The sequence below is a fragment of the Drosophila suzukii genome, chromosome 3, assembly GCF_043229965.1.
Source record: "Drosophila suzukii chromosome 3, CBGP_Dsuzu_IsoJpt1.0, whole genome shotgun sequence".
NCBI classification, from domain to species: Eukaryota; Metazoa; Arthropoda; class Insecta; order Diptera; family Drosophilidae; genus Drosophila; species Drosophila suzukii.
In genome coordinates, this window is record NC_092082.1 from 1947329 (window position 1) to 1967425 (window position 20097).

Consider the following 20097-nt stretch of genomic DNA (forward strand, 5'->3'; position numbering starts at 1 on the left):
GGTGATTCTTAACTTTTAGGCAAAAGTTTGAAGCAAGTAAAGATTTTTCCGAAGTCAGATCTATAACTCAAAGATTAATTTAACTATAATATTTTAAGGTGTAAAATCTTTATAGGAATAAAAAACTTTAAAGCGATCCCAAGTTTTTCCCTGTGCCTCAACAAAGAAACTGCGATTGAGAAATAAATAAAATATCGCCTGGTGCTCGAACCCGAGGGGAATTATTATTGATAAAGAAGCAGTGCAGTTCCCATTCCCTCATTAGCTGACGGGTCGAGAGGAGATGTTTCTTAAGCTCCCATTGTCTGGCGGACGCACGTGCTCCGGGTGATTCTCCGGGGGATCTCCCGGCTGCCACTGGGAACTGGGAACCTCGGGCTGTCGACTGGGAATGGGACACGTTCAGCCGTCGCCCCGACCACTTGAGAACTCCACTCGAGTGCGGGGGCAAGGTGCTAAAAGCTGTTCACATATTTATATAGCTGGCTGTACCATATATGGGCAAACATTTAGACAAACAACAGCATACTCAGTGGGGTTTTCTTCTGGGTCTGGGGCTGGGACAGGGGAGTCGGGTGACAGGGGAGGTGAGAATGGCTACTGGTGCTAAAAATGGGTCACATTCTTGTCGTTGCACGTTGCCCCATGAATGGCGTTCATTTTGTGGCGCCAAGGCGTTGCAAGCTGCTGGAAAAACAGACAGCACAAAAGTAGCTCTCTCCGGAGTCCAAAGGCCCTCAGCAGAGGCTTCCCCCATACACTGAGAGAAACTAAGAGAAGAGCAACGTGGAATAGAGAAGAAATGGATCTAGAAAAAAGTCTTAGGCATTTACATTATTTTCCAAAGATTCCCAAGCTACAGGTATCTTTGATAGAATGAATCAAACATTATTATTTTCTTAAATTTATAAATATAATTATTTTTTATAAAAAGTCCAAACTAAGTAAAAGTAACGAATGTATCCTAGCACTTTCTTTTAAACCTTTCTAAACCTTTAAAGCTGGAATGCCTATTTTCCCCAGTGCACCACTTATGGCCACCTCCTGCCCCGGCAGGCTCGTTAACACTTTTCCCAGCAGCTTATTTATTGCATATCAAGTGACACCTCAATCCCAGGCCAGATCTGCTGGGATCTGGAGAGAACAGGGCTAACTGCTGTGGGCCGATGTGAGCCGGTCCAAACTAAATGACGTCGTCAACGTCGCTTCAGAAATGTTTTGGCATAAATTAAACAAGGGCGGGCGCACTCCTGCATTGTCCAGCTGGAGGATGGAGCATGGAGCATGGAGTTTCGAGGATGAGGGGGATCCTAGTCCAGTACGGTCTGATTGCCTTCCATTTTGTCACACATTGGGGCTCAAAGAGCAACGCCAATTTGTCTGAAATGTTTTGAATTCTAAGCGAGGACGAGGACGAGAATGGGCGATGATGGCCAGATCTTGATGGCACCGGCATGTGGATGTGATGAATGTGGGATGTTTTGGGATGCTGCGATGTGCCAGCTCTTTGTGTCGCCTGCCATATTTGCCCAGTGGAGCGTGGTCCTGGCTGAGTGTTGTATTGCAGGTGGATTCGATCCTGCTCCTCCCGCTCCGGGCTATTTGATTTTTCCATTTTCCCACTCCAAGTTCTACTCCCACTCCCCAGCGGGAGTCAATCAATTCGCATGTGGATGTGGATGTGGTGGCCTCCCCGGCTGAGGGCTCCGTGTGAATTATGTGGCGATAAACCTGGCCAGGATGGTGCAACTTGTTACCCATATTGTGTGGCAGCACCTGAAAGCGAAACACCTGCTGCAGATGCCACAGCGCTGGCAAGGCTCACACGTTGATCTTATCGCCGCTGCACTGCACACACCCAAAATGAAAGAGTTCGGCCCAAAAAAATGAAAAGATGCAGGAGAAAAGAGCCGAGGAACTCAGCCAGAAGAATCTCCGGCGGCACAGCAGGGGTTCTGAAAATAGGAATGGCTCTAGAGCATCGAAAGAAATGGAATCGGTATTGCTTTTGGTTTGAACGGAATATTATTGTAATAACTTTGAAAAAAGAGTGTCTTTAAATTTATAAACACCAATATTCTTTTGAAATAGTTTACAACGAAGTCTAAAAGTATGCAATAATATGTTGTTGAAAATTTTTTATAGACATAAGCTGCTTAGAACACTTCTCCTTATAAAAAAGAAAAAAGCTTTACAAAGTGGTACTGGAAACTCAACAAATATGAAATCAAGTATAGTTAATATAATTTTTAAAGTTTCTTAACTAAAAAATCAAAGAAATAGGGTGGTATTTTACCAAACTTATAATATTCATATTCTTTTATTCGGATACTATTAACTTTCCCCCGGGTGTGGTGGGCTGCCGTGCTACGTAGCCTCTCCTGCAACTGCAACTGCGAGTGGCACACCGATCCAGGTCCGGGCTTATCTCACTGACCATGATGATGATGCTGCCTTGGCCTTGGGCGTCGTCTTCTGGCCCCCTTCTTCTGAGCCCCCACCCCTCTTGGGGTTTCTGTTTTTGTCGTCCATTCGTTGCCATTACCCCTAGCACCATTTATTTACATTCATTCCTTATTATTTCGTGTGCCTTCGGATCCGGGGTCTTGGGAGTTGGACGCTGGCAGTTGGCCGAGTCAAGGGCCGCGGCTCGCCTCATTGTCTGGCCACGATGCGATGGATGCTCATGGAACTGCCGAGGGAACTGCCCGCTAATTTCGCCTTTTCACAGATCCCCCTCCCTGGCACCTTCCTCCCTCACCCCCTTTCCGACTCCTCTGTCCACTGCAGCTCCTTTTGCATCCGAAGTTGCGATTTTGGGGCCCAGCTTGTGTGGGTTGCGGCTCTGGCGAATTCCTTCGCCTTAGTTTCAACGTCTTTAGCTGCTGGAGGAGTTCATTGCGGAGGGGGTATTTCGGGTATATAAGCTGGACATTCAATACAATACGTTGGGAATGAATAATACTATTTAGTATTACTTAAATAAGCGAAAGATAATGTCCTGGATTCTTGTTGATAGGAAATAATCTTTACCCATTATATGTTTAAAGTACTAAGTATTAAAGGGTAACCCCAAGTAGACTCTATCTGGTATAACCCACCAGCAGAAACACCGAATCGACTAGTGGGAGGCTCATGAAAAATTGAGCAAGTGCCGCACTTGCAATTTCAACAGCTCATCTGCCGCTGTGCAAAACAATTTCTTGGCCCAGCAGCATTTTTAGCCTTATTTTATTTTTCAGCCTCAACTTCAGGTTGAGCAGAATTGGAATAGTTCTGAACCTCAGTTCCCTGTTCATTTCCACTCTTCGAGTTTTTCAGCTGGCAAGTGCTTAGATTTTAGTTTCCTTTCAATGCGAAAGAAAAACGAAAATGAGAAAACAGCCACACTTTCCATTGTAGGAACAAGAAAATAATTGCACCTTGATTGTATTTTCAGGTGTAAATTATGCATGAATAAAGCTGGGCAAATGAAACTGAGCTGGAATGAAAGCCTGGGCGGAAAAGAAATTAAGGGGCATTCTTGCGAGAGTTCCTGATTAGTTGGAGTTTTTGTTAAGCATTGGTTAAGGGACTCTTACTTTTCTGTGTTATTTTGCGAGTTCCTTTTTTGCAGTCACAATTAGTTACTATTTACACATAAATACTCCTCTTAAAATTCAAAGAATAATACATCTACAAAATCATTAATGTTATAATGTCTTTTGGGTACACAAATAGTTATTATACATTATTTTAACCATTAAAGAAATGGAGTTTACTTAAATGCTTTTAATCTGACTAGGGAATTGATTTATAAAGAGCACATATATCTTAAACTCCCGTAAAAACGTAGAAGTTAGTCTTTTGCTTTTAATTTTCCTAACATGACTTCTGAATATTCTCCTCCGCATTACTTAATTGTGTTGTAAGTATTCCATTTCCTTCTGTTACCCCTGTATTCGGTCTGACCAACTCGAAAATCGATTCAAATCAGTGGGAGTTCTGTCAACGACAAAAACCTTCAATCAAATTGGAGTATGCCAAAAATCCGAGCCATGCATCGGGCAATTCAATTACAAAGCCCAGCAGGAGATGAATGAATCTGTCTCCCTTCACCTAGTATTCCCCATCCCCTTTTCACTTGTCATGTCAATGACCAAGTAGGAAGGACTCATCGCTCACCTGGCGACATGTCAATGGAAAGCCGGGGAAATGGGGCGGAGACAAAGTTCCGAAGATAAAGCTCTTGCCATGAATATGCAGCTGATGTGCACTTGCACCCAGAGAACCCGAACACACCGCCCAATGCCACCCGGCTTTCCCCCATATTCCCCCATTTCCCCACCCACTTTCCACCGCTTTAGCCTTAAGCTCCTGCTGCTACTCACTTTCCTCACAGACGACAGTCTTTTGCACTCGCCCATGCATTTTTCCATCGAGCAAAAACATTGAAAAGCGAGTCATAGATTTCCGTTTGTGCGCCTCGGAAACAATGGCATTTTCATGTTGCACGTAAAACGAGCCAAATAAACCCGGGTAAATTCTGTGGAGAGGGACGGAGAGGGGAGGGGGTTCGGAACAGATAGCACTGGCACAATATAAACTTAAGTGCAATTTCATTTTTACCGATATTCCTGCCACTGGCGCCTTTTTAAGTGAAGTGAACCAAACACAAATCACACAAATCGCAGCGATAATAGCAAAAGAACCCAAAGTGCCCCGGGTTATTATGGTGGATAGGATAGTCGAAATAAAACCAGCTGATCGATGGGTGGGCATTTCCGGTACAGATTAAGTTAGGTAAGTGACCTTTGTCCAGGGATAGTATAAAAAGCAGGGGAGTAATCTGGATAGGCACAGTTCAGCTGAAACACTCAATATGGTAAGTCAACCAAAAGAGAGTCTTTGGGAAGTACTTCATATTGGTGTTTTAATTTCTTCATTAGTATTCCCTGCGACTTCTGGTTCTCCTTGGTCTTCTACTGGTCACTCAGGGAAGAGTCTTGGATCGGGATAATACTCCTGAAATTGTACCTTCAGCTGAAGGAACTAAGACCGTAGAGGTCAAGCAGGAAGTGGCCAACGGAAACCAGGAAACTCAAACTCAATTGACTAGCTCCTCCAATCCTCAAGAGCTTCCGCCAAACCCGACTTCTGAAGCTATTGAGCCCGTTGAATTGAAAGTTACCAATGAAAACCAGGCAACACAACCTCAGGGGGCCAACTCCATCAATGCCCAAGTTGTCCAGGAAAGCCAGGCTCCCTCTGACGTCATTAAGCCCATAAGGGTTATACCAGAAGACACCCAAGAAGGTCTAGAAATCCATCCCATTTCCAATGAAATACCAAAGGATCAGGAACTGCCCAAGCCAGATGTGGGCACTATAAACCTTTCTAATGTCCAGGAAAGCCAGGCTCCCTCTGATGCCATTAAGCCCATACAGGTTGTACCAGAAGTCACAAAAGAAAGTCTAAAAATCCAACCGATTTCCAATGAGATACCTAAGGATCAGGAACTGCCCAAATCAGATGTGAGCACTCAAAACCTTCCTTATATCCAGGAAAGCCAACCCCAGCTGGTAAACGCCAAGGTAGATCCTTCTGATAACATCAAATCCGTAGAAGTTGCACCAAAAGTCACCAAGGTAAACCAGGAAGTCCAAGTGCAAGAAGTCCAACCAACTTCCATTGAGATAACCAGCGATCAGACACCGCCTAAAAAAGAAGTAGTCCCTGCCCAAACCCTCCCCAATATTCAGGGTCGCTCTGTTCAAGACCTGGACAAGATCTTCAAGTACCCGGAAGTTCAATTGATTAACGGATCCTCATCCTCTTCCAACCAGTATCAGAACCTCTACAACCAATACCAATTCTATCCAAAGGTGGAAATCATTTCCGTGGTAAACACCTCGACAACGGATGCCATTTCCAACCAGAAGAAGACCGGACTTCCCTTTCCCTTCCTGCCCAATCCCATCGAGAAACTGGAGCAGCAGCAACCCATCTATATTAATCTGAATCAGACTGCCAACTCCACAGGCAATGTGACCTACCACACACACGTCCCCGAGGAGACCAAGCTATTGCCCTTCCTGCCCAATCCCTTAACGGACTTCCCCAAGGTAGTGGGTCTCAGCTTGGTGCTCCTTCCGAATCCCTTCTACGTAAACAAGTCTCAGAGCCAGAACCTGACTGGATCGCAGGATAATGTGGCATACGAGTACCTTACAAAGTTCCGAGCCTTTTCGGAAAAAACCCAAAAGGAGCAGAAACAGCGGCAGCAGCAACCTCAGAAGCCCAATTTCTACCTGATCCCCAATCCCCTGGCCAATCAGGTTTCCAAAGATGGTAAAAAGGGCGATGCCAATGCCGTGCTCCCCGTGAATCTGGCTGCTCTGCCTCTTTTGGTTCCCGCTCCGGAAGTGTTTCAAGGCAAGGCTTCTTCGAGCAGCATCAGTTTCCAGGATCTGATCAAGGCCACCAATGTGCAGGTGAGCCAGCCTCTTAATCTCCAGGCCAACAACGGTCTCAGCCAAATTCAGAAGGACCGGGCTGCCATCCAGCAGCTGATCCTCAGCCATCTCAGCGAGCAGCAGAAACTGTTCCAGCAATCTTTGGGAAGCGGAAAGAGCTCCCAGTCGGCTGGACCGGTTGGAGTCGTCCAGGAGGAGGAGGAGAGCTCTGTTCTGTTCGCTGTGGAGATCCCGAAGCCCATCTACCGCTTCTTCAAGGGCATCTTTGGGGGTTTCTCCAAGTGAGCCAGAAGAAGATCAGCCCGACCGAAATAACAATCATAACTAAGGAAGAACTAGGATAGAGCACTTATTAATATTCATAAATATTCATTAAATAAAGTAAATTGCATACCCACTTTATAAGAAATAATTCTTTTTATGATTCTATGTAATACCATTTAAGATGGTCTATTTAAAGCATCTTATTTAATACCCCAGCAATAAATTTCTCCCAAAGCTCCAATTTACCAAATCTCAACTAGTTTTCTCCCCAGAGCCGCACAACAAACACAAAATTTCAATCTACTCCCCACACATTAACAGACTTTCCGAGTTTAATTCAAAGAAAACTCGTGCAAATATGATAAATGTGTGTATTTAGCAATCATTACGCGGGCATTCCATTCATGTTGGGAGTTGGGAGGAGGAAGAGCTCACACATTCGTCATTCCACATTAGGTTATCAGGCAGAGGTAGATATAATCAAAATGTGAGAACAGATCCGCAAGCACACACAAAAACGGGGGCCATTATGGAGAATACTTATATATGTATTCCAACGAAATGCATTCATGACTGCTCACCTTTGCCAACCCTTCGGCTGCAGTGTTTTCATTTCGTTGCCATTTGGAGTCGAAGGATGCCCAGGATGCACATGCTCGGCACAGACATTCGTACCCGGGCACATGCATCCCTCCATCCCTCTGCCGTTTGCCATTTTAATGAATACATAATTAGTCTTTTTGCCAAGCTCTCTCAATCCACCCACTTCCACATCCAAATCGTCCTCCCAATCGTACTCCTCTTCATGGCTTCTTTTGCTGATGCCACTGCAGCACCTGTTCAAATCATTTCTCATCTGAACTTAATGTCCATGCAGCAACACGTTTTAAATGCACTTAAACCAATTTTATATTCCATTATTAATTAAACTCTTAATTTTATTTTTGACGATTTTCTAACATTTCATTAAAATTAAAAGGTTTCTTTTTAGCACTTAATATATATCTAATTTCAAAAGAATTTAGATCTTTGGTGCTTTGGTTTTTGCCATGAAAAGTTTACTGTTTTTAATAAAGGTGTCTAAAAGTATGCACCAATACATTTTTAATAAGTTTAGCTGCCTTTTTTTTAGACACCTTTATAAGAAGAAAGAAGATTGATCTAAATACCTATTCAAGACATATCTTGATTGTTTTAAATCCACTTCTCACAGTGCATCCTGCATGTGTAGTTCATTGGTTCATTTCATACTTTCATGCAATATGGAGATAATGTTTGCTCCTGTCCAGGTCCATCGCACAAAGCGAGAGCGAGAGGGCGGATAATGGGGGACAGAGATGGCAGCACATAATTGCCAGGATTACGCTGGCTCATAAACTTTTCCCGGGCATTTACAATTGTGTTTGCATTTCTCTTCAATACCGGTGGATTCGCCAATGTTTTTGCGGGGTATGGGGAAAGGGAAGGAAATTGCTGTTTGCTGATATCGTTTATTTAATATTTAATTGAATCCAGGCTGAGTCGATTTTTTCCATTAACAAACTCAGTTAAACCCACGACCCGGTCCACTTTCCCATCTGCGATAGTGGACAATGGGAGTCCTTTGCGGGATATTAGTCCCGGCTTATCGGTTCATTTGGGTGCGCAAAATTGCAGATGAAATTTTCGAAAATACCTGAACCAAACCGCAGGGTATTCGAATAAATTCCCAGCGATTGGTATCTGTGTTAGCGGGTTTTGTACGTGCCACAGACCGCAGAAGCCACTGAATCATCCTACTTTTTAACATTTATTATGCAATATCCGAGCAGCAGCCACTTTAAACCGAATATAGGGGGATTGAAAATAAAACCAAATTAATAACTTCTAGTTAAAGTTGTAAGCCGCATCCTTTGCAGCGGCCTTTTGGGGCCCGAGTTTATTACTCAAAGGAATTGGTCGGGGCCCAAAGTAGCAGCGGATGCCCATAAATATATCATGAAATCAAAAACTTTGCCACAACTTCTACTTCTGGTTGGCTGCCGCTTCTTTTTGATTGGTGGCAGGACCCCCACCTCCAACACTTACACTGGGAAAAGTGGAATAATAGTTAGCATGTAACATAAATTTTTAAAAAATATAATGTGACTTTGGGTTTCCTATATTGCCTTTTTTCAGTATGATTTTTATAAGGTTTGAATGAGCAGGGTTTCAGGATAACATTTCGCGATGTTATATTGCAAATATTTTGTATATAATATATTTGTATAAGTATGTTTTCCTCTGTGCACCACCCATTTGACCTCCCTAAACTTGCGTGTAAACGTGTGGGGCAAAGTGCTGGCCACACGGACAACAAAAAGAGCAGGAGCACAAGCTGGAACAGGAGCAGGAGCAGGAGCAGTCGCTCAAAGGAGCAGAGTAATGCGTTTCCGTTTCCGGACCGGCTCCTTGCCTTCCAGATCCCCTCCACCCCCTTCCTTCGGCTCCGTGTCCCTGCTGCCAGTCAATTCAATAAAACTTGTGTCCATTTCATTTAAAATTCTCTGTTCTATCTCTGCGCTCCCGACTGCTTCTGCTCCAGCTTCTCGCAAATTAATGGTGTTAAAATTAGTGCCTCAGACGGAGTGGCTGCCCGCATCCTTGCCACCGAGCTGGAACTTTGCCTCCTGCCACCGGCCACCTGCCCCTTCCACCTGACACCCTCTTCTATTTATTTAGTTGTCACTCTGTGGAAATTATGCCGCCTAGTCGGGCTGCTTTTGCTCCTGCGACACGTGTAACTGGATCTTGGTCCTTTTTTCCCCTGTTCGAAACTTTTCCACCTTAAAGTTTATACTTTGGTTCAACTTTTTTCTAACTTTTCCCCTTCACTCTCCTTTCTATTTTCAGGTGCGATTCAGATTCAGGAGCGTCGTTTTTTTGGCATCCTCCGGCCGGCGAAAAGAAAGGACGACGGTAAGTGGCCAAGTGTTGCAGGAATTAAGCCCCGAATGGAAAACCGAATATTTCCCTAATGAAACCAATTAAGCAAACAGCAAAATGGCCAAAAATTGTGGCCGGGAAAAGTGAAAAATCAAAGGCTAGACGATAGGTAAACAAGGCAGGGAAAGGGTGAAAGTGGTGAAAGGACGGCGAAAGGATTGCCTCAATTGCGAAATGAACACACAGGGAAAAGTCCGTCAATTGATGGGACTTTGCAATTTAAATGTCCTGTGGCTGATTGCAAGTCTGCTTAAATCAGCTTAAAAGTGTAGGAATAAAAAGAGGGAAGTTACTTTAAAAATATAGATACTAAAAGGGTACCTTGCCTTAAAAAAATTGAACAAAAAATCTTGCTAGCAAGAACAATATTTTTATTAAATCAGGAATTTTAAATCAATTTAATTAAATTGTATACAAATAATAAACATGGCATAAAAATCCTGTTTTTTTGCTGGTAAATGGAAATGTTCCGCACTTGTACAAATACAGATTGAAGGTTTTTGCTGGCTGTGGAAAAGCCATTTGGCAAAATCAATACATTTATTTAGACCGCAGGCTGGAGAGTGAAAAGCAAATCAAATGCCGGCAAACGACACAAAATGTATTTAGCATTTGGAGGCATTTCCCAGAGCGGCCAAATATTGTAAAGGTAACTCAAATACCCAGTCCAGCTTGGTCCAGGTCGATTGCTCCATTCCAAATACAGGGAACCGGACTTGTCCTGGACCTCGATCCACTGCCTATTTGGTTTTGGCCAAATCGTTTTACGCTTTGTTGCCGCCAGCCATTCGCCCAGCCAGGATGCAAATATGTGCAGAGGCTTAACGTATCCAATAAAGCCAGTGTCCAAAAAGACGGACATGGAGATGGAGGTGGCTGGGGATGAGGGGTATATATAGGTGGGGTTGGATGTAGAGATGGAGGGGCTAAAGCCCAGCCACTGATGGACAAAGCTCTGCGGACTCAGCTCGTCATCGGTGGACATAAGCAGCTCAGTGGCTCATACAGAGCAAAAAGGATTTTGGCATTAAATGGCTATACTTTTTAAATTGCCTGTCGTTCAAAGCTGTTTACTGGGTTGATTAGAAAATTTCTAATAGAAGTGTATCACATTTTGTAGTTTATCAAGAGCTTAAACAATAAACAGTCTGGAAAAGATATTTATCAAATCAGTAATGAAACATATTCTTTGTTAATACATTTTATTATACTGTTTTTCAAGTTCCTGATACAATTTTTAAAAAGAAAACTTACACCGACATTTTTTATTTGTAATTTAAAATGTTGTAGAAGTTTTAAGAATGTTGTAATTTATTTTTGAATTTGCAAGATAATCACTTTAAATAATTTATTACTGGGAGGCTTGTAGGTATAGCTGCAGGTATTAGGTATTGGGTATTAAGTATTCTTATCTCTCGCATTTTTTCCGCATTTGTTTTTTTTTCACTAAAAACATTTCTGTTAAATTCCAACGTATAAAAATAGTGTTCATTTTCTCACTCACTATGTAATCACTTTATTTATTTAAAGGGGTTCAATGAATCATGATTTATGGGTGCTTTTCGCTTCCACATTTTTCCCTTGTGCAGGGCTCAATGGCTCAATGATTAAGCCGCTCAGTTGATTCCGAGCCTTTACCACGTGTCCCGAGGATTAGATGAGGCTCAGGAACAACAACTTCATCTGTGGAAGGTGGAGTGGTGGAGTGGTGCGTGTGCGGCTTTAATTCGTTTCGCTGCAACAATGTTGCCATTGTGGTGCGATTTATAACGCGGGCCTTAAATGTCATTACCGGCTAAATGCCTTTAAATGGCCCCATCCATTCGGGCTGACCAGTTGGTTTGGCGCCACCAGCCGAAAGTGCGACCACCGACCACCCGTCGAGAGTCTTTATAGGATGTGGGGAATGGGATCCTCCGCGGATCGGGTTTTCCTCCTGGAGCGGGCAGACGCATTTATCATCCCGACCCGTGACGCGCTGTCGCCTTCAATTACACGCAAATTATTCTGCGCTCAGCGAACGGCGGCACCTGTATTTACCTGTTTCGCATCCGAAAATGGGGATGGGATTGGGGAGGGGGGCATCTGCTCTGGGTTTATCTTTATCGGAGACAGCGCCATCTGCCGGGCAGGCGGCCAGTGATCCATCTGCCTTATGTCAAGCGCCGACCAGCCGATGCCAATCTGATGCTCCAGTTCGGATGGCTTGGTCTCCCTGGCAGCGATTAAATTGATTGATCAATGGGTGTTTGGGAAAGGCGGATTAGAGCCCATTTCAATGTGGCTACTCCAAAGGCGATTAAAATGAATGGGACTTGAGATCTTTGAATCTCTAGAGATCGAGAGGTGTTCGAATTCCTTTTCCTGACTTATTTGGATGTGTTCCACAAATTCAAAGCGACTTAGAGCTTATATTGTTTTAACAGATTGTGGTTTAACGATTTTTCGATTTTAAAATGGCTTAAAATTTCCGGGTAAAATTGTTAAAACAACAATACTGGAAAAAAGTTTATAAAAATCGAGCTTTTTTTGGGTTTTTGCACCGTAATTTTGCTAAATAAAGAGCCTTAGCGAAAAGAATGACTGTTTCATCCAGCTAAAAAGCTAAGCTAACGATAAACATAACATTCGGGTAGACTTGAAACATTTTAAATTTTGACCTTTTTTTGAATTTTTTATAAGGGGTACCATCACAAATTTTTGCGAAAAATGGTCAAAAATTAAAATTTTAAACTTTGAATGTCAATTGATTGGGAATTTTATTGCCAGTTTAACGAGGTATGACACTTCATAATCTGACTATTAAATTTCTAGTTTTTATTAAAATACTGATTTTTTATGGCGAAAATGGGGGATAAAGATTTTTTACTAGACCAAGAAAGATCCTATCCGTTAAATCTGTAATTAAAGATTAAATTAATTTTAAAATAATAAACCAAAGCTGATCTCAGTATTTTTATAAGGCTTGCTTGCATTTAAGGAGTAGTTTTATGTATAGCTTTCTTAGGCCAATAAATTAAAGCAAGCAAAACTTGACTGGCCATCCCATTGGGATCTTTGAGTTGCCCATTTCCATTGACATTCCCATTCACTTTATTCAGCCATTGACACTCGTTTCTTTTAATTGTCCACTAAAATATGCCGCATGCCCGAGTCGAGAGCTATGCAAATACTTCAAGTTTTCTTCAAGTGCGCGACTGCAAGAAGCCAAAGACTTTGCTTCTGGACCCCAATGAAACACCAGCAAAACCCCAGTGAAACCCCAGCGAAACCCCAGCAATCCCCACCAAATCCCACCCAATCTTCGCCAGCCCCCTGATTTCTAATTAAACAATACAAATGCGAATTGGTAGCTGAAAGACAAAGACACAAATTCCGGGGGCTTGGAATTTTGGCGGTGTTGAGAGCCTCAAGCTTCATCAACAAATTCGCAGTGCAAATGTGGAGAGGGGATCTCTGCCGCTGCCTGGAATTTTATAATTAATCGGTGGGGTTTTCGCGCACACGTCTCTCTTTATTCACAACCAGCCATCCCTTAGGTCTACAAATTCGTCCAGCTCCTCGGCGTAATCCTCGCCAGCTCCGTCACCCTCGCCGTGTCGCGAGTAGTGATTGAAAATCATGTCCCTGGCCGCCGGAATCACCTTCCCGCTCTCGCATCCGTGCATGTCCTCGTACGTGATTTCGCCGCCGTGGCCCATTCCTCCCAAGTCGTAGCTGCCATGGCCACCACCTCCTCCTTTGCCAATACCACCTCCATGTGTGGAGAAGCCGAGTACTTTGTACACTGTTTGCTTCACACCTCCTCCTCCGCCGCCGCCGCCATGGGATCCATGGAGCACCTTGTAGACCGTGTGGGTGTGATGGTGCGTCTTCACCTTGACCGGCACGTGGATGATGAGGCGCCGGTGGCCCAGACGACGCGCTTGGATTCCCGTCGCCATCAGCAAGAGCATTATGGCCAGAAAATGAGCTGCCATCGATGGACTTCGTGATGACAACTGATTTGGGGGAATCAAATGAGATAATGTGTTTAGGAGTTCTGTTCTATTGGCTCTAGAATTAACCATCTTTAAAAAAAAGCACACTTTTATTCAGGAACCACTAAGAATCAGGTGCAGATTTCGCAAAATTAAGTACTTAGTCGTATCTTTTCCATTAGGAATCGAACATCAAAACAGGTTACTCATCTTTATCAAAGTATTTTTGGATTTAAAGATATACATACATCGTTATTTTTATTTAACTGTTAAATGTGCTTTGGTTTGAAGAAAGGTCTTGAATTTTCCATTTTTTAACCACTTTTGTTAAATGTTTTTTTTGTGGCAAAAAAATTTGTAAGTTGTGGCAAATTGCCCACGCAAATTGAGTTTTAATAGCGTCCATTTAATATTTTTCTCATTTTTAGAGAGCAATTAAACATTTTCATTATGGTAGTTCAAAACTTTAGTTTTTTTTTAATTTTTCATGCGAATTTTAAACTGATTTTATTTAATAGAAACATTTTTTATCGATCTGCTTTAAGTTGACTCACTTCGGTCATTGTGGTGATGTAGATGGACGTTTATATTCCTGCTGATTAAGCTGGTTAAGCAGGTCCTTTAATTAATCCTTTAGTTTGTCCACTGCCACCACCGAATCCGAGTGGCGCGCGTTCGCTTTCAACACTGTGTGGGCCGGCTGGAATCGATGGGCCTTTTATATGGATGCGGTAATCAGGTTCAGTGCACCATGGCCGCATGTGGCGTACTTACGACGCTCGCCCGCATCCCCACGTCCACCTGGCCCACCCATCCATCATTATCTTCGGCGGCGGCGGTGTCGATTGCATTGCAGCCTCCACGGAGCCGCAACATTTGCATGTGCAGCACCACAGTCGCGTCCAGAGTTACGTGTGCCTAATTATTGCTTACAGCTTGTTGCTTGATGGAGCACTGAGAGAAACACTAAGCTCGGGATTCAGTTTTTCGGATAAATAAAATTTGAAACCTCCTAAGAGGCAAAGACAGTCCTAACCCCTTTTTTAAGAAACATGGTAAATTTATATACGACTTTGTTGTTTCCAATTCATATTACTTTCTGGTAACAACATTTCATAATAATTTCTTGAACATTTTAAAGTGAGAAGTCAAAACAATTTTATTTTGGAGTTCTTAAAAAATACATAACATAATAATTATATAAAAACAATAATATCTCTTGTCTAGAAACATTTTAATTGAAATGCCACAAGTTAAAAACATCCTACGAGAACGGTGTTTTCACCCAGCAACCTTTTAATACAACACCTTAAAGTTTTTATAACCGCATCAATCTCTCTGATTTACACTATTCTGATTGATAAGTATAACCAAAGAACCCCTCTGGTACTAATTTCTCTCAGTGTGGGCCTAAACTTGGGGCGCGGTCGGTGCTCAGTGGAGCGTTCCGAGTATTTTGTGCCAACAAAACAATTTTCGCCACAGCCTCTCTGCTCTTGGAGCTCCTGGATAACTTGGATCGCTCGGATCGCTGAATCGGAAGCGGCATTTTGGTGACTGGCTCTGGGAGCCGGCGAAACGGAATCGGAATTACCATTGCCAACCATGCCCACTGGAATCTCACATACGCCGCCGCTCGATTTTGAATCCAATCCCAGGCCATCCCTTTAAAATATATAATTTAATCCAGCGGCCACTTCGCGCTTTGTTCAACATTTTATGCAATGCCGCGAAATGCGGAAAAGACATAGATTCGCGCGTGTTTTCCACTTAACATTATTACTTTAATTACATTTCACCGACGAGCATGCGAGAGGTGCCCAGAGGCCAGTATTTAATTCGTTGCGTATTAATATTCATTTCATTAGCATTCGCCGGCGATCGGTTTCATTTACATACGTAACTTGGACAATAGCTCACCTAGTTTACGGGGCGTATGCGTAACATTCGTTAGGGAGATTGCTTGTGAGTTATAATGAAAGCCTTTCGTTTTAGGCTTTGAACTGAGGTAACCTTCACTATTTAAATGTATTTTATATTATTTCCTTTTTAAATAAAGTAAATAGTTATTTTTTATGAGGACTATTCAGATTTGTGCCTTGAATGCTTTTAATAACATTATTTTGTACAATGAATCTCAGGATTAGATCTATTAAAAGTATGTACCCTGCTGCTCGGCAATAACCATAAAATTATTACCATTTTACGACTTTTGGCCATTAATTGGAACTTTCTTCATTGCTCTGCATCAGTAAATACAACTACTTCTATATACCTACTCATATGCAATCCACATTCGCCCCATTATATGGATTTAATATCGCGCACAGAATGTCCACTCGTAAAAAGCCCGAGCACACTTACGCAACAGAATGAAAATCCAGAGGAAAATAGGAGGTTTTCCACCCACCCAGAAAAGCATATGGCATATGGCTAATGAAACGTGGCCCGAAAGTTTGTCCGTCGGGCAGATAAACTGCAGTAATAAGTAAACTCCGAAATGCGTTGTGGAAAACGTGCGCCATGAATCCCATAACTTTATGGCAATGGCCCACTCTAATTGTCCCGAAAGAGGGTCAGGAGATTGCAGATTGGGGCAGGAAGATGCTCCAGAGATGGTTTTGCCACCTTCACTCCTTTACCTTTTCATGTCCCGGAAGGGTATTACTAGTTCTCCAAGTTGGTCAAGAACTTGAGGAGTTTCTTTTGAATTGAATCAAAACATGCCAAATATCAAAAATGATCAAAATTCATTTTATGGGACTTTTTGCCTGTCAAAATCGTAAAAATGTTTTGGATCGTGATAGTATTTTTTAAAATTTACGATCTAACAGCAAACTTTGAAGTTTTTTGGTATACTTTAAATTATAATATAATCAAACTAGACATGGAAGATGAACAAAGAGATAGAAAGTGATATATAGATTACTATCTAATGTTAACTTAACTTTCATCGACATTTCTATAAAAGCTATTGGGATATTTGTAAAGGTCAAAATTAAACTAATCTCTAGTCTTTTTTAAAGGGTACTCACAAGTGCTATACCAAAACTAGTGCTTCCTACTTGATTCCCTACTTCCGCATCTTTTCCGAAATGTTTGCCTGGGTGTAGTAATAATTTTGATCAACTTTTATAAGCGGCGTCATCAACCTGTGTGTCAGGGGCGTAGGGGTGTTTAGTGGGAGTTTTGGGGGGTGTACGGAAGGGGAGGTTGTGTATATGCAAGGGGCTTTTAACAGCTGCAGGAGTTAAGCCCCGACCTTTGTTGCTGTTGCCTTGGATGTTATGCCTAGCCATAAACTGCATGCGAAATTACCAAAAAGCTCGCACACACACACACCCACAGTTTGTTGGATTTAGGGGCAAAAAGTTGCTCATTTACAGCAATCTGGTTGCGAAGGATAACTAGGGGTGGTTGCGGGGGTTCAAGCATCGTCCTAGAGGATGCTGCTAATAAAATGAGAGTCGAGGCGCTAACAAGCCGCAGCGGACCGAGGCGAGCTCCGGAAAACCCGACAGGCACTGAAACTAACCCAACCAAGCCGAGTCGTAAATCCTGCCTCTGCTGCTCTGCCTGCCCCCTAGAAAAATACAACCCACCCATTCCCACTCTAACTCCACCTCCCGACCCATGAATCCTGCACTATCCCAACCCGTATCCGGGCTAAGCAAACTCGTAAATTTGAGGAAATTACAACATGAAAGTCCTGGCCAGCAATGCGCGACTCTAAATTAAATAAAAATACACTGGGTGGGGTATCAAACCGGATGCACTAAGGAAAATTAAAGGGATCTCTAGCTTATATAACAAAAGTATTGACTTTTATATTTATCGAAATTGTTCATAAGGAAAACGGTTATCATTACTTGGGGAAAATACATTATTAAGTTGTTCAGTCTGTAATAATTTTAAAAAAACATAATATGGTCTTAAATATGACAAGGTTTTGATATCACTGATCAAAGCGTCTGAAAGTATGCAACAATGTATTTTAAAACCGAAAGCCTGATAGATTGTGGTTCTGAAAGACGACCTTCTCTTATTTATACCATAATTTTAGACACCTTTAATGTAAATAAGGTGACTTTCTTCTCAGGGGTAATGTCTTTTAGCCAAGTCTCTTTAGGAAACAGAATTAATTTGAAAAATAGACTTTTAAAAATCCACCCAAATTCCTAGAAAAAAGTTTATGTAGGAACTCTACAATATTTTACACATTATAATATTGAAAACTATTTTTTCCAGTGTCGCTGGATGTTGAAAGGGGGAGGCCTAGAACATGGCCACTGGTCAAAACTTTCCGCACCTGTTGGCCAAACTCGAACGATGGTCGAAAAACCTGGCGTTAATTAAAGCTGCAACATAAGCTCTCGCCGGACACAGCCCACTGATCCTAGTGGATTGCCTTTCCTGGATTCCCGGATTGAGTGGGTGGCTGGTGGCCACTCGGGAGTTGGAGTGTGGGTTGGCCTAGGAGTGGGTGGCTAGTTGGGGGGACAGGCAATAGAGCGCGCACAGATTTGTGGCAGCAAAAGCGGCAAAAAGTTTCGCCATCCGCTCGAGATTTATGTCAAACTAAAGCACTTGATGGCAGAATAGTTGGCATTTAATGGCTGCATTATTGGAGTTTGTTTGGAAAGTGCCGTAACTAATGGGTCACGGCTCTATGCGCCGGATGGGCGGCGATCGGGGGCGTAACTCCGGGTTAATGCGAACAAATTGCCATTTATCTGTGGGCCAACTTTCTAAGCCACTGTCTCACAGGTGGAAACTGAACTAATGGCCGTGGACAGGCTTCGAGTGGGGAATTAGTATAACTCAATTTGTGCTGTCTTTCTGTGTGGGGGAGAAACATTTCGAATAATGCTAACGGAAAAAGTTGCACTTGAATGGGTTTGGTGGGAGCCACTAAATGTCAATCTCTATATTGGCCGGCAGTTACCAATAATATTGCAATATATCATTCTCTTCCCTATTAAGTTAAGGCTATTATCGTATGATATTTTGATAGTATCAGGTATTTCGCGCTCTGTTTATTCTCTCTTTCTGAAATCGATGCCAATCATTTTCGAAAAATCTCATTTTCCAATATCAATGTAACAGTATTCATTGGCAAAAATATTCTTTTGTAACGTGAATAAAACGTTTGAGCCTGCAAGAGCTCATTGATTTGGAGCTTTCAAAACCTTAGATATTAACGATGTCTTATTACACTCGGTTCCCGCTAATCTGGAAACCATCCTCGTTGAGTGCTCGCTGGCCGCCTTTCGTTCCGTTCTTTCTGGCCGGGAGTCAAATGTGGCGCACATCAAACGGCTGGCTGGCCATCAGGGCCACCTGTGCATGTCCAAGAGGCCAAGATGCTCAGATGGGCAGAGGCCCACCCAGTCGAGAGTCGAGGATCGAGAATGGAGGAGCTGCCAGAAATGGCCTCGAGGAGGATGGGTTGATATGGAGGAGCAGCTATGCTGGGCAATAAATTTCGATTACATAATTTGTAAATTGTTATAACCCGGCGAAATTACCATGAAATCTTTCGCAAAGCATTAAAAAATCTGCCACTTCTGGGCAGGAGCTGCAGAACCTTTCTGGGTTCGGTGGGTTCCATAAAGTTTTATGGTGTTTGACTGCCTGAGCATCTAACAAACAATGAGGCCTTGGCTTTTGGTTCTCTTGCCAGTGATTTGCCTGTGGATTTGGATTTTAGGTAGGCGGTTTACTCCTATAACCTTGCACTTCCTGCTTGGGTGGGCGAGGCCCTGGTTACGCATCAGCGGGCGCAATTTCATAGATGATTCCTGTAATGCCGCGATTAGTTTTTATGCCCCAACCATTTGGAGTCTCCATTTCGAGAAATCGCCTCTGGAGGAGCTGCTCCCGCTGTCCCGCCTAATTAATGGCAAATTGAAAGAGAATCGTTTATCTGGCACTTGTTATCATACCAGTACCCAGTTCGAGTTGGAGTCCGAGATTCGGCTCCCCGGAGTCTGTGTTAGCCATGGCCCATAAATCAACAGCCAATTACAATAAAAATTTATCATGCACAATAAAAGCGAACGGAGAGCGGGAAAAAATGACGCAGAAATAATTTACATGGCGCATTTTTCACATTTTTCAGCAAAGGAATTTATAACAATGTCCCCAAAGGGACCACATTCTGCTCCCCATGCCACCACCTCCTCCTGGTCGAGATGGAAATTTTTTAATAAAGCACGCGGCATTTCAAAGCGAAGACAAAGGACTCCCGGACTCCTAGAAAGAGCTCCTCGTTCGGTTTTGGTTTTGGTTTTGGTTTCTGCGATTGCAATTGAGGGAGTTACCCCTCCACTGAATGGAGGATGGTAGATGGTGGATGGCACTTGAAGACATACATATTTCCCGGAGAGGCCAAAGTGCACTTGCTCCAGCTGCTCCAGCAGCTCTCCATTTGG

The 20097-nt window shown here is 42.9% G+C and overlaps 3 protein-coding genes across 3 annotated transcripts in view; 2 read left to right on the forward strand and 1 right to left on the reverse strand.

Annotated features, from left to right (window-relative positions):
- The window catches only part of LOC108013501 (uncharacterized), a 47279-nt gene that overhangs the window by 17985 nt on the left and 9197 nt on the right, over nucleotides 1-20097 (forward strand). Inside the window, exon 2 of the mRNA XM_017079387.4 lies at nucleotides 9591-9656. Coding sequence (XP_016934876.2) covers nucleotides 9591-9656 — 66 coding nt within the window. The remainder of the gene's footprint in view (nucleotides 1-9590; nucleotides 9657-20097) is intronic.
- On the forward strand, nucleotides 4843-6852 carry LOC108012227 (uncharacterized). Its single transcript, XM_070996551.1, has 2 exons — nucleotides 4843-4864; nucleotides 4929-6852. Exons 1-2 carry the CDS (start codon nucleotides 4862-4864, stop codon nucleotides 6738-6740), a joined length of 1815 nt encoding a protein of 604 aa, XP_070852652.1. The 5' UTR covers nucleotides 4843-4861; the 3' UTR covers nucleotides 6741-6852.
- On the reverse strand, nucleotides 12673-14378 carry LOC108013504 (uncharacterized). The gene is made up of 2 exons (XM_017079390.4): nucleotides 14218-14378; nucleotides 12673-13684 (listed from the first exon to the last, which is right to left on the reverse strand). The coding sequence occupies exons 1-2, from the start codon at nucleotides 14224-14226 to the stop codon at nucleotides 13202-13204; spliced, it is 492 nt and encodes a 163-aa protein (XP_016934879.2). The 5' UTR covers nucleotides 14227-14378; the 3' UTR covers nucleotides 12673-13201.